Below are 14,319 nucleotides of genomic sequence, written 5' to 3'. Positions count from 1 at the left end.
TTGTGCAGAGGAGAACAAGCTCAGTCAATGAACTGAAGATTGGTTTCATTTAATTACGTCTATCTTTAGGTTCTGTGAGGAAAATCCTGAAATTCTGTCTTAGGTTGTTCAAAGCAAAAATGTCACACAAGAATACGCATTGCTGTTTAAATGTACCCAGGTAAGCATTATTACAAAAAAGTTTCCTATTCCATAGACCAGGATACACCATACAGCAGACCAGCATCCCTGAGGAAGAAGAGCTCTGTGTGTGTGTGGCCCTCCTATCTCTACACAAACTGATGTTACCAGAACTCTGTTATTTCTGTCCCTGAAGGTAAGGACACAAGTTTCCTCCATTCTTCTCATTCCTAGTTCTCTTTCAAATTTAGCTGACCTGGAATGTGGGCCCAACATTGCCCTGACAAGCACAAGTTGATCCTGATATTAGCCTCTTATTCAATGCTTCCAGCTAACTACATCTAGAATTTCCCATCTGCCATTCACCTGAATTTGGCCTGTGAAAAACTGCAATGGAAAAAATCTTGCTGTACTTCAGATGCATCATCTCAACAGTTTATGTCTTTCACTGATACTTGTTTTTCAAAACATTTTTTTTTTTGGTCTACACTTAATTTGATTTTGTTTGAAATTGCTGATAAATCCATATAGCCCTGCAACATATATGGTGAAACCTCATAATCTTTAAGAACATGGGTAACTTTGTGGTTATCATATTTAGGAATATGCCCAATATTTGAAGAGCACTATTGAATTTCATTTTTACCACAATCCCATAAAGTATATATGACTATCTCCCCAGTTTGTAGAAGCTGAGTCTCAGAATGCTCAAATAACATGTCCTGGTATCACAGTTGGTAGACCTGGGATTCAAATCTAGAATTGCCTTCAAAGCCCAGGTTTCTAACCATTATACTATACTGTATAGAACACTGAATATTCATATTTTAGGACAATATCAAGGGAAGCCAGAATCACTGTATCAAAGCTGGGAGGACTTGCTTTGCAGATGATTAAATCAAAATACCTCATTGTGCAGATGGCTGGTGGTAGGTGGGATGAGAGAAGAAGCAGCTTTCAAAGTCTACAGAGTGAGAGTAGAAGTGGTTGGATGCTTATTCAACATCTATGCTTCTGTCTCCTCCTTCCTAAGGGAATCCTGCTTTTGTTTAGGCCTTCACACTTCTCGATGTGACCCTGTGTTTCAAGAGAGGCTGTGCAATCGCCAATACTAGGGGATGAGTCATGATTGGTCTAATCCATCATGGTGAACCCATTCCTTCACGAATGACAGGCTTAGACATAGGCAGAAGATATAATTTTGGCCAATGAAATATGAGGAAATCTAATGGAGGGTTTCTGGGAATATTTCTTCAGTTTAAAAAAAGACATAGACACCTGAAGATATCCTAATGTAGGGAGAGGAAGAATTAGTACTTCTATTATTTACTAATCACCATTCTGAGCTTCCATAAATGACCTCTTATTCTTAGAACAAAATGGGATGGCAGGTTTTACCATACCCATTCATAGATGAGGAGACTCAGACTTGAGAGTAGTTAAGTAATTCAGCTGTTAATTGGTAGAGATGGGATTCAAATCCAGAAATGTATGGCTTCAAATGTATCTTGTTTTAGGTTAGTTACTTTTCCTTTGGAATAAATTTGACATAGGTTTATGTTAATAATTGTGTTGGTAAGTCTCCGATAGTGTGTTCCCTTCTGTGTGTCCAGGTAGAGTTAGGTTCTGAGTCTGCAGAGTTGTGTGTCCTTAGGTCTTCCTCCACCTGGGAATCATGTGGTCCCTCCAGCTAAAGTCTTGGTCAGATGATCCTCTGAAATGGCAATAGCCTAGAGGCTTGCATGTGATCAGGGAGGTTAAAATTATTCAGGAATACTGGCTTTGGGGACAGGATTGGGAGGCTCCTTTTCTCTTAATACTTTGCTCTCAAATTTTTTAAATTAAAAATCTTTTTTTGTAAAGATAGAGTCTCGTTGCATTGCCCCGTCTGGTCTTGAATTCCTGGGCTCAAATGAGCTGCCTGTCTTGGCCTCCCAAAGTGCTGGAATTACAGGCATGAGCCACTGCACCCAGTCTTGTCTTGCTGTCAATTCTGAATCACTTGAAGATGTTGACTTGAGTCAGTTATGGTCACAACAAATGATATAAAACACCAAGTAATTGTTACTTGGCACAGGTTAGGCAACTGGTTTGTTTCCTTCCTTGGTTGAATTAACTCAATTGACTGGTATAGGCCCAAATTTATTTCTTTTAGGACAAGCCAGGCAAATCTCTCCAAATAAAGATAAAAATGTCTACTTTATAGGGTTTTAGAGAGAACCAAAGTTAATGTTCCTTGTATAGTTTCTATCATATGGTAGGAAACAATGTGCTAGCTCCCTAAGTCCCCATTTTCCTCTTGCTTCCTTCAAATGTTTGATCAATATAAAAGTTATCCAGAGGAGAAATGTTTTTATATCTTGCAATCACTGCTATCTCTGTTACTCAATGTCATTTTTCAAAAAGAATTATTTTAGAATCTAGCACTAAAGATAGGTTAACTTCTTCTTTTTCCAATTAAAAAAATGTCCAACCCATCTTATGTTCCTTTTTGTCATGGCTTCCAGGATAATCAGAAGTAAACTTAATTACCAAGGGCGTTGACCAACTTGCATCTATCTATTTATCTGCCTATCTATCTATCATCTATCTACATTTTTATCGTTATCATCTAGATGTCAATCATCTATCTGTATTAGTTCCCTAGGGCTGATGTAACAAATCACCACAAACATGGTGGCTTAAAACAACTGAAATTTTGCCAGGTGTGGTGGCTCATGCCTGTAATCCCAGCACTTTAGGAGGCCAAGGCAGGCGGATCATGAGGTCAGGAGATCCAGACCATCCTGGCTAACACGGTGAAACCCCATCCCTACTGAAAATACAAAAAATTAGCCGGGCGTGGTGGCGGGTGCCTGTAGTCCCAGCTACTCGGGAGGCTGAGGCAGGAGAATGGCATGAACCTGGGAGGTGGAGCTTGCAGTGAGCCGAGATGGCATCACTGCACTCCAGCCTGGGTGACAGAGCAAGATTCCGTCTCAAAAAACAAAATAAAACAAAAACAAAACAACAACAACAAAAAACCACACACAAAAAACCCCAGAAATTTATTCCTTCACAGTTTAGGAGACCAAAAGTCTGAAATCAAGGTGTCAGCAGGGTTAGTTGCCTCTGAAAGCTCTGGGGGACATGTTTTATGCTTCTCTCCTAGCTTCTGATGGTCGCTGGCAATCTTTAGCATTTCCTTGGCTTGTAGCTGCACATTCCAGTGTCTACCTTTGTTGTCACATGGACTTTTTCCCTGTGTGTCTCTCCACAGGGTTTCCTTATAAGGATATCCATAATTGAATTTAGGGCCCACTTGAATACAGTATGGCCTCATTTTAACTTCATTAACTACCTTTTCAAAGACCCTATTTCCAAATAAGGTCACATTCTAAAGTTCTAGGTAGACATTAATTTTGGGGGGAGGTAGACATTAATTTTGGGGGGACACTATTTGTCCCAGTACACTACCAATTTCACTCCCAATGTATGCTTTTACTTTCTGCTCCCCAACATTTTCTCAGGTATGCTGTCCAATTTCTCTGATTCTTTATTCCACAATCACTGAGTGCTACTATATATGAGACATTGACAATACAATTGCAAACAAAATCTTTGCCCCTCACCAAGCTCTTACAGTTTAATGAAGGGATACACTAAAACAAAAACCCAATTAAATATTTGTTTAGAAATAGTATAATTTATAAATTATGACAAGTGCTACGAAATAATGTGAGATATATGAGATTATAAAGGGAGATATGATTCATATTGGTCTGGGATTATCAGAGTCTGAAGAAGGGCGATTTCAGCTGGGAGTTTATAATGTAAAGGATTCAGCTGAGCAAGTGTCAGAGGATAGAGTATTTGAAGAAGAGGAGGCAACAGCCTGTGCAGGGAAGCCAGGAGGAAAGTGGCGTGGGATGAGGCTGGGAGGTGGGCAGGGCCAGGTCCCACAGGGCATTGTGGGCCATGCCAACATTTCAGATTTTTGTCCCATTAGCATGGGAGGCCACTGCAGGCTTCTGAGTGAAGAATGGTCTGCCACATGGAAAACAAATTTGAGGAGGCAGGAGTAAAAGCAGAGAGCCAGTTATGAGACTTTTGTAGTGGTCCAGGTGAAGAATGATGGCTTGGACTCGAGTGACAACAGTGGAGATGACAATAAATGGGCATATTTGAGGCATATTTTATAGAAGGAAAAGACATGGCTTGTTGATGAATGTGGAAGATGAGATGTGGGAGGCATTAAGGATCCCTGCCAGTTTCCAGAATGAGTAACTAGATGGCCAGAGGTGCCATTACCAAGATGTGAGGCACAGGGGGAAAAATAGATTTAGGAGGGAAGATCAAGGGTTCAGCTTTTGACAAGTTAAATTTGATATGCCTGGAGGATAGTCAAGTGGAGATGTCAAATAGGAAGGTGGATATATGGTCTGGAGCTCAGAATAAGGGTCTGTGTTGAAATACAAATTCGGGAGTTCTTGGCAAAGAGACTACTTGAAGCCATTATTATTCGCTTTAGGTGTTTTTTGTTTTGTTTTGTTTTGTTTTTTAATTGTCAGGCTGACCTTGTTCAGGTATATTTGGCTCCTCTTTTAAATATCTGAGCCTGTGGCTCCAGTCTCCAATTTTAATCATCCAATTTCTGCCTTATTTTATAGGTTTCTTTCTAATTACATTATAAAGTCAGAGTACTGCAATAGGAAGAAACAGATTCTGATTATTTGTGTGCCTTGGGGAAACCACTGAGTATCTCTGGGTACTCTTTTCCTAACTATAAAAGAGGGGAATTGATTGTTTTCAGTTTTAAAAATCTATGACTCTATAATATACATCCACGAAGGCTTTATCTTTAGGTGGTAACCATTGGTAATTTAGCAATGTTTTGATTAGATTTTGCAGGATATTTTGAAGTACACATCATGTCCATCAATTAACGATTAAACCAAACAGTGTTCATGTCAATCTCAGATACTATTGCTGTAATTCAGAACAGCATTTCTTCTGTACTTGTGGATATAGGTTGTGGGGAAAAGTAGAAATTTAGATATTTACTCATCAACATAGCATCGCATTTAAATCTAAGACAAACATGCTTCCCTGTAAATTCCTATAGGAATGGACGCTTTTTGGGCAAAATGAAAAGTAATCCAAATGTTATGTAAGAGTCTAGTAAATGCAATAACCTGGATGATGAGGCACAAGTAATAGCATTTCCTTATGTTCTCTGAGGTACAGCTATACAACGTGTCACCATTTTCAGCCATCTTTCCATACCTCCGTGACAGCAAAACTTCTCTTGCCACAGGGAACCACCTTGTACCACTTGTCATGGAGCACATCCATAAACCCATGTGACTTGTATTGACTGATTAGCTCGGATATGTTGGAGGTCAATGGAGAGTTGGGTGGGAGGCCAATGCCGTATCCTAGGAGAAAATACAATCTCAGATGAATTTTTTACACCCTTCCTGAGAGATTGCCACCACAGTACATACTTGTGTGATACTGCCGTCAGACCTAAAAAAAGGGCATGATGAGTTTTCATCAACTTTCTTTCAAAGCACTCAAGGACATTCCTAGTAATGATTACCCTTGAATCAGCTGCATCTCTGAGTAGATGAATTGAGTTAGAAAAGGAGAGGAATGGGCTGTGCACAGTGTGTTAGTGAAACATTTTAAGATCTTCTGCCTTTCCCTTTAAGACATTCCTTAGAGGTAATCTTTGGGGTCTTTTTCAGGGCTTGGATTCCCTATCTACTTCTTCCAGAACCCCTCCTCTGAACGTTAAATACACAAAATTGGATTAATCTTAGTCTGTGGTTGGTGACATTCTCTTATCAGTGTTAATGCATGACCCTCTCTTACTTTTTAAAATTCATTTTTAATTTTTGAATAATATAATAAGACCATGTGAATAAACAATACAGTATGAGAACTAAAACATTAACAGGAACTTATAAAAACTATCTTAAATTGTCCATAAATAAATAAATAAATAAATAAGAGGTAATACCAAGTGTTAGAGAAGATGAGGATTAATAAGATTATTTATATATTGCTTGCTGTAATACAAACTGAAAATGTACACAACTACTTTGGAAAGCAGTTTGGTATTACTTTGTATGGTTGAACATTTACATATTTTAAGAACAGCAATTCTGCTCCTGAGTCCATTCCCAAAGATCTTCACCACGAGCATACCAGAAGATATGTACAAAACTGTTCTTAGAGGAACTGTTTATAATAGCAAAAATTGGAAACAACCCAAATGTTCTTTGACAAGAGAATGAGTAATGAAACTGAGGACTATTTGCACAGATGGAATGTTACATAATCAAAACTGTATGAACTAGAACTAGAGGCAACAATATGGATGACCCTTAGTAATATGCCATTGAGTGAAAAAGGTCAGTTCCAGATCACTTGCAGCATGAATTCATTGTGTAAATACTAAAACATTAAAAACCAAACAATATAGTTTTAGCAATACATATGTATGCATATATATGTGATAATACTTTTTTTTTTTTTGAGACAGGGTCTTGCTGTGTTGCCCAGGCTGGAGTACAGTGGTACCATCATGGCTCACTGCACGCTTGACCTCCTGGGCTCAAGTGATCCTCCTGGCTCAGCCCCCCAGGTATCTGGAACCACAGGCACACACCACCACCCTGGCTAATTTTTGTACTTTTTGTTGAGATAGGGTCTCACTGTGTTGTCCAGGCTGGTCTTGAACTCCTGGGCTCAACCAGTCCACTCACCTCAGTCTCTCAAAGTGATGGGATTACAGGTGTGAGCCATGTGCCCAGCTTGTCATAATACTTATTATTTTTTTAAACAAAACCAAGGATGTGTTAAGTGAAAGGGTGGTGGTAATGCAGGGCAAGGGAGGCAGGGGAAGGAATGAGGGACGAACATAAAGAAGGAGTTAATTTGTTGTCAGAGTTTAATTAGTCAGCTTAGACTCTGTATCCTCACACTGTGTGGCTTTACTTGCTTTCCAAAATGTTACTATACTGTTAACCTCTTTGATGAGCCATGTCAAAGAAGCTAATTAGCTACATTTTGTTTTAGCTATTGGACAGAATAGTAAAAGACCCAAAACACTTTTTTTTTTTGCCTTCAACATGATTGAGGAGGAGAGATTAAAAATATACTTAGTTCCTTTTTCGTGGATAAAGACTAAAAGACTGTCAAGCATCCAAAGATACTTAATAGAAACAAATATCTCTTATAATTATTCTATCTTATAATTCAATTTCAAGAGCACTGATTTTTGTTTCTTTTTTAATTCAGATACACAATCTTTTTCTTTAAAAAAAGGCTTGAGATGTGTGTATAACCAATAAAAGAGATGAAATAATGCTTAAAAAACTGAGTTTTAATGGATTATATATTTTTTTCTGATAATAATATTATTTGTTCCTGAACAATAGGGAGTCAAGAAAATGATGACAATGTCAAAAGCATGATTAGAATTTTCCATTCAAAGAGCTATTTTGAGTGCCTGTTTTATGCCTAGTAATTTTGGTTTGAAAGGCAGGACGGAAAACAAAAGAGTTTGGATGGGTAGCTTTTGATTCTGCTGGTGTTATTATTAAATAACATTTTAAAATATAATGGGTAATTTATTAGAAGGAAGTAATCAGTTTTCTTTAGAAACATAATTAATATTGTTTCCAGTTCAACTGCACAAACATTATTCAGGACTTATTTGCACATCAGGCACAATACTAGGCACAAGCATATCGTAATATTCACTGATTCACTGGCTCACTCACACATTCGTTTATTCATTCACTCATTCATTCAGGCAACAAATCTTCCCTGAGTAAATAGGCACCATGTTAAGTGGTCAGGACTTAGCGGTGACCAAGGTGGATGTGGTCTCTGCTGTGATGGAATGTACACTCTACTCTACAGGAGAGACAGATATTAAACAAGACACAGCATGATTATTATTTCATTACAATTGAGATAGGTGCCATAAGGGAGAACTGGGCCATATAAGAACAAAGTGTAGGAGGACTTGCTACTGTCTGGTAGGAGTGGGTTGATGGTTAGGATAATTAACCAGGTCTGCCGAATATCAATGTGTTTTTCCTCCCTGGGTCAATAGTTTTCAACATCAACAGCGACGACAACAACAACAACAACAACAACAACAACAACAACAACAGATTGTGGCACACAGCTTGGTTAAATCATCCTTGGATTCTAATAATAAGTACTAGGATATACTGGGCTCCACTGTGTGCCAAGCATTATTCCACATGTATCCCTACATGAACCCACACCAGAATGTGTATTACTTGGAGACTTAAAGATTGAATAAATAGGCCAGGCATGGTGGCTCATGCCTGTAATCCTAGCACTTTGGGAGGCCAAGGTGGGCAGATCATGAGGTCAGGAGATCGAGACCATCCTGGCTAACATGATGAAACCCCGTCTCTACTAAAAATACAAAAAATTAGCCGGGCATAGTGGCGGGCGCCTGTAGTCCCAGCACTCGGGAGGCTGAGGCAGGAGAATGGCGTGAACCTGGGAGGCAGAGCGTGCAGTGAGCCGAGATCATGCCACTGCACTCCAGCCTGGGCAAAAGAGTAAGACTCTGTCTCAAAAAAAAAAAAAAAAAGATTGAATAAATAAACTGCCAAGGTCACATATCTAGTAGTCGGCAAAGCCAGCATTTTAAAATAGGTCTGTTTGATTCTAAAACTGATGCTCTTCCCACGATGTCCATTACAACATGTGACTATGTCAAGGAAATACTTATCTCTTTCTCTTTAATGCAGGCCTCAACACTATATGCACATTGATGTAATGCCTTAAACCAGGTAGTTCATTTAAAAATCACAATATTCTAAACTGTTGGTTTGTTTCTAGTAAACATAAATATACATTATTCACAGGCAGATTTTACTTATAAACTTTTCAGTAAGTTTTGTAGAAACAGAGTGAGAACAGCTTTAACTTGTATATGATTATATATATCAGAAAATTCACTAGCAAGGACACTCACTAATTGTTTCTCCTAAAAACCTCTTAAAGCTAATCATTCCAATCCACATTAGTGTAATCATGGCAGAATTGTTTTGCATTTGATAAGCATTTATTGCTCACCTATTCATCTATTGATTAATTCCATAAACGTGTTGAGTGCTTATTCTGTGTCAGGCACTCTTTCATATGCTATGGAGGTTACCAAGTTAAAGCAGACACAGAGTCTTTCCATAAGGAGCTTATGGTGGCATGAGTGAAATGAGGTATACATTAAAAAAAAAAAAACTACACAAATTGGTAGAAAGTTACTTGACTTTTCTTGGTAAAAAAAGATGAGTGAGGCATAAATTCGAAAAAAGGTAAAATATAATGCCCAGGACACAATGAGGACAGGCAAAGCTCTGTGAAAATTCAGAGGAACAAGAGATTGGTTCTAGAGGAGAGGATGAGAGATGACATCTTGAAGTCGTTTTTGATCATGATATTTTTGGTAGATAAGACAAAAGTATATAAGAAAGTTTTAAATTCTTACCTTCATACTTATGATAAATCTACATATTCTAAGAATAGAATTTTGACACTACAACAAAAGTGTTAAGATTCCCTAACGATAAAGCTATGTTGAAGTTTCAGAGACATTTATAAAAAATTGTTACACAAGAAATAATAAATATTAAATCACTCCACTCGATCATGTCTGGGTTAATTTGCAATCAGTGGCTAAAAACATATTACTATCCCTTTAAGATTTCTATTGTAACACATATATTGAATACTGACATTTTAATGATTTCTAGAAATAATAACCATTTTTAGCTAATGAAAACAAACTATGCATCTGGAATGATGGGAAAAACAGGAAAATAAATTATGTGATGATTAGAAGAGTTATTTGTTAAAAGAGATAAAAATCCATTTTATTCAAAAACATAAAATATTAAAACCTTGAGGGTTTTATTTCTGTCCCCACTTATCAGTTGCTTTTCAGATTTCCTTGTGTTCATTGGTCAAAGAATTCTCATTTTAAATTGCTGACTCAACTTAGCAGCCTGAGTTGCTTTCATTATTATTATAAACGTGGCTTTGCAATAAAGACAGGGTTGACTATTTTGCGGTTGATGGATGAAGCAAAATGGAATCCTTCAACCCTAAAGATGAAGGCATCAGGCATCCTGGAAATTGGATACAGCTTAATAGCCCAAGAGGACAATTTTCAGAATAGAATCCTGATCTCTTCACCATGGATAAATCAGCTTTATTCAGCTATGAATGGTGGAAATATATTTTGGCTAGCAAATGTATAGTTAGAAATTCATAAACTAAAAGAATCTTCTGAAATGTTGCTGGAAAAGAGATGTTTTGAAAATAGCATCTCAGATAGGGTTAAAAAGGCTTCAGGGAGAAAGATTTATTCAATTTTGCAGTCTATCCTTAGAATACCAAATTTAGCTACTCTGGGACAATGGTTGAGAACATATTGTAATGGTCCCAACTATAAAGGGACTATAAAATGGGTTTCCCTTAGCCTCAGCACATCAAAGTGGGGAGAGAAATGTGTGGGAGAAGTTGAGACTTATGAAGACTATCTTGGAAGAATTTTACAGTTAATTGGTCTCAACGTATTAATCAATATACTATATAATGATAATTTGTTGAACACTTCTTATGGGCCAAACAAGTTCCTACAGTACATGCTTCATATGCATTACTTAATCCTCACAACAATTCTGTCATAAATTTCCTATTCATCTCCCCATTATGCAGGCGAGAAACCTGAGGAGTAGATTAGATAACTTGCCAGTTAATGACAGCAATTTTATCCTAACCCAAGCACTCAGACTTCAGAGCCAATGTTCCAAGCACTGTATTAAATAATTATTGAAAAGCAAGTAAAAGAACAAACTCAAAAGCAGGCAAACGTCTTTGGCAGAAAGGTCACACATCATTATTGTGCAGTTACATTCCTCTTTCTCCTTGTTTGAGCTTTATTGTCAGCTAACTGCAATGCACAAATTGGAGACGTGTATTCATTTATCTCAACACTTTTTTTTTCTCCCCTGCACACAATATGTATCTGTGCCTCTGGTTTATGGTATTTAATTCAGCCAAAGGCTTTCCACATGCTTTTGAATCCTTAATAGTTTCGGTTTGCTTTGCTATATACTCTGTACCAATGAGTACTCATGAAAGGGTTTCAAACTCAGTGTGGAACCACTGTTTCTTATTTGCCTTACTTTTCCCTTTTAAGTCAAGATAAATGCAGAATGCTGAAGTTCGGAGGGATAGTTAATAGTTATCTTAGTCTGTTCAGGCTTCTATAACAAAATATCATAGACTGGGTGACTAAAAACAAAAGAAATTTGTTTCTTATAGTTCTGGAGGCTGGGAAGTCCAAGATCAGGGCACTGGTAGGTTTGGTGTCTGGTGAGGGCCTGCTTTCTGGTTCATAGATGGTGCTGTGTAGCTAGGTCCTCACATGCTGGAAAGGGTGAATGAGCTTCATTGAGCCTATTTCATAGGGGCACTAATTCCATTTTATTAGGGTGGAAACTTCATGACCTAATGTCATCACCTTGGGGATTAGGTTTCAACATATGAATTTTGGGGAGGCACAAACATTCAGACCACAGCAGTAGTTACACTGAGTGTCACACATAGAGTACTGAGTGTGTTACTACTATATACAGTGACGGTACATTCAGCATGAAGGAATCATTGCACTCTGTTTTCTCTCCTAAGTACATTTAAACATTTGGGAAAGTGTAAGTACAATCTATTAACTACCTAAGTGAGTGAATTAGGTACTTATTTCAAATCTAATTTGTTACTTAATAGGTAATACCTCATTTATTACATTAATGTTATATGCCTAGCATTGTACTAGACCCTGTGAAAGGATATGGGTAGGCATATAAAACATTCCTGTAACCTAAATGACCAAGTATTGCTCATAAACCGCTTTGATGATTTTTTTATGCCTATACAGTCTAACTTAATAATAAAGTTCACATTTTAATAAGTTCAAGAAACTTAAATGTTGTCAAAGGATAACATATATTTTTAACAATTTGAGAGAAATATTTTCTTAAAAATTCATGAAATTATTTCTCTCAATTAAATTGTTAAAAATATATGCTATCCTCTAATAACATTTAAGTTTCTTGAACTTATTAAAATGTGAGCTTTATTATTTAGACTGTTGGTGGCTCATGCCTGTAATCCCAGTACTTTGGGAGGCCGAGGCGGGCAGATCACTTGAGGCCAGGAGTTTGAGACCAGCCTGGCCAACATGGTGAAACCCTGTCTCTACTAAAAATACAAAAATTAGCCAGGTGTGGTGGCGGGCACCTGTAATCCCAGCTACCTGGGAGGCTGAGGCATGAGAATTGCTTGAACCTGGGAGGCGGAGGTTGCAGTGAGCTGAGATCGCACCACTGCACTCCAGCATGGACGATAGTGAGACTTAGTCTCAAAATAAAAAAATTGTGAAATTCATGTGTTTAAGAAAAGTAGCAATCAAGGTTTTGACTAGTATTTCTACCACATTGTTTTGTGTAATTTATACATATCTTCCTTTTGTATTTTACTGAGTTATGTTTTTGGGCTATAAACTTATTGGCAGAAGCAGAATTGAATTAAATTTTCTGAGGTGTACCCCATCCATTTTGAGAATAACCTCACAATTATAACAATATTCTCTCAATTAAAACCTGCAGTATTTCTGCTCTCTTGCAGGGAGGGCTTTTCCATGCGCCATTTTGTGCCCATCTCCTTTGAAAACAATGTGATGCCTAGAGATGATGGGAACTGCAAGACACTAAGTCTCAGGAACACAGATGGAAATGTAAACAGGAAACCAGTGGGGAGTTAATTGTGTGACATCTGGCACTAGGGTCCAGCAGAGGCAAACAAGCCATCTTACCACTGTCTTTTGACAAGATAGAGTTGTCCCCTGAAGATAAAGGTGGAAGATGGAGCCCCTCATTCTTATGTCCTCTACACATGATTCATTCTTAGTAGCTCCTAATGGCAGAAGGGACCTCAGTTACCCAGTGCAACTAGGACGGAAATAAAATGTAACATCCCCAGATACCATAAAAAATGAGAAATTTTTCATTGTTACATAAAAATGAGATTATGTCCTGAATGTTGTTTATTTGTTTAGCTTTTTCTTTTTCTCCTTTTGCTATCTTAGATGGTAGTCTTAATGGAAGACCACTACTGCTAATTGCCTCTCTTTCTGAGTTCTATCCCTGCTTCAGGTGGGGGTCACTATGTCTGGAGAGGGGACTGATTTCTGCTAGGAGAAGATGTGGAGAAATAGCATCAGCTGTAACATTCTCATTTATCATGAAAACAAAGACAGAGGTAAAAAATCTGCTGATACATTTAGAGGAGACAGAGACCAACTGTGGTTGGGAAATTGAAATCAGAATAGTCTTGATATCCTAGTTAACATATAGGAAAGTACAGATTTCTGGAAATAGCAGTTGGGCACCCCCATGGGATTGTTTTAAGCCAAAGTGTTTTCTGAAAAGTGAGCATAGCTGTCTTGAGAGCCAGCATGTACTGTCATGGAAGGGAAGCTGGGAATTGGGAAAAATGAAATTTGCTGGTTCAAACTATCAGGTCCATATATCAACCATCATTCAGAATGAAAGGAGCTACTGACAAAGCAATCTTTCTTTGGTTCTGAAGTTTGATTGATTGGGTGATCACATTAGAAGGCAAAATTTGCTGCCAGTGGAGAAAAAGACCTGAGATCCCAAACAAGGATCCCAAGGTTTTGTTTGGGACCCTAAAGGGTATTAAACTATAGAATGAGTTTTTTTTTTTTCTACTTATTTTCCAACTAGTGGAAGAATACTGATTTAAGAATCATGAGTTTTAGATTTCAGTCCCAGTATTATTATCTAATTGTACAATTGTGAAAATGTTATGTAATGTTCCTGGGCTTTCTTGTTTATCAAATGAGCAGACTGGATTAGATCAATATTGGGCCCTGCCCGCTGTAAAAGATAATCATTTTAGTTTTTCCATCAGATTTGCTACAGTATTTGGCTGTTAGAAAATACAGATTTCCCTGAATTTTGGGAGGCAGACGTGGGAGGATCACTTGAGGCCAGGAGTTTGAGACCAGCCTGGCCAACATGGTGAAACCCTGTCTCTACTAAAAATACAAAAATTAGCCAGGTGTGGTGGCGG

At 37.8% G+C, this 14,319-nt stretch overlaps 1 protein-coding gene across 1 annotated transcript in view; it reads right to left on the bottom strand.

Moving 5' to 3' along the window:
• Positions 1-14,319, bottom strand: part of GRIN3A (glutamate receptor, ionotropic, N-methyl-D-aspartate 3A) — a 166,704-nt gene that overhangs the window by 39,166 nt on the left and 113,219 nt on the right. Inside the window, exon 6 of the mRNA XM_011951002.1 lies at positions 5,386-5,537. Coding sequence (XP_011806392.1) covers positions 5,386-5,537 — 152 coding nt within the window. The remainder of the gene's footprint in view (positions 1-5,385; positions 5,538-14,319) is intronic.

This window comes from Colobus angolensis, unplaced genomic scaffold (genome assembly GCF_000951035.1).
Source record: "Colobus angolensis palliatus isolate OR3802 unplaced genomic scaffold, Cang.pa_1.0 Scaffold313, whole genome shotgun sequence".
NCBI classification, from domain to species: Eukaryota; Metazoa; Chordata; class Mammalia; order Primates; family Cercopithecidae; genus Colobus; species Colobus angolensis.
This window is presented reverse-complemented; position numbering and strand designations above follow the sequence as displayed.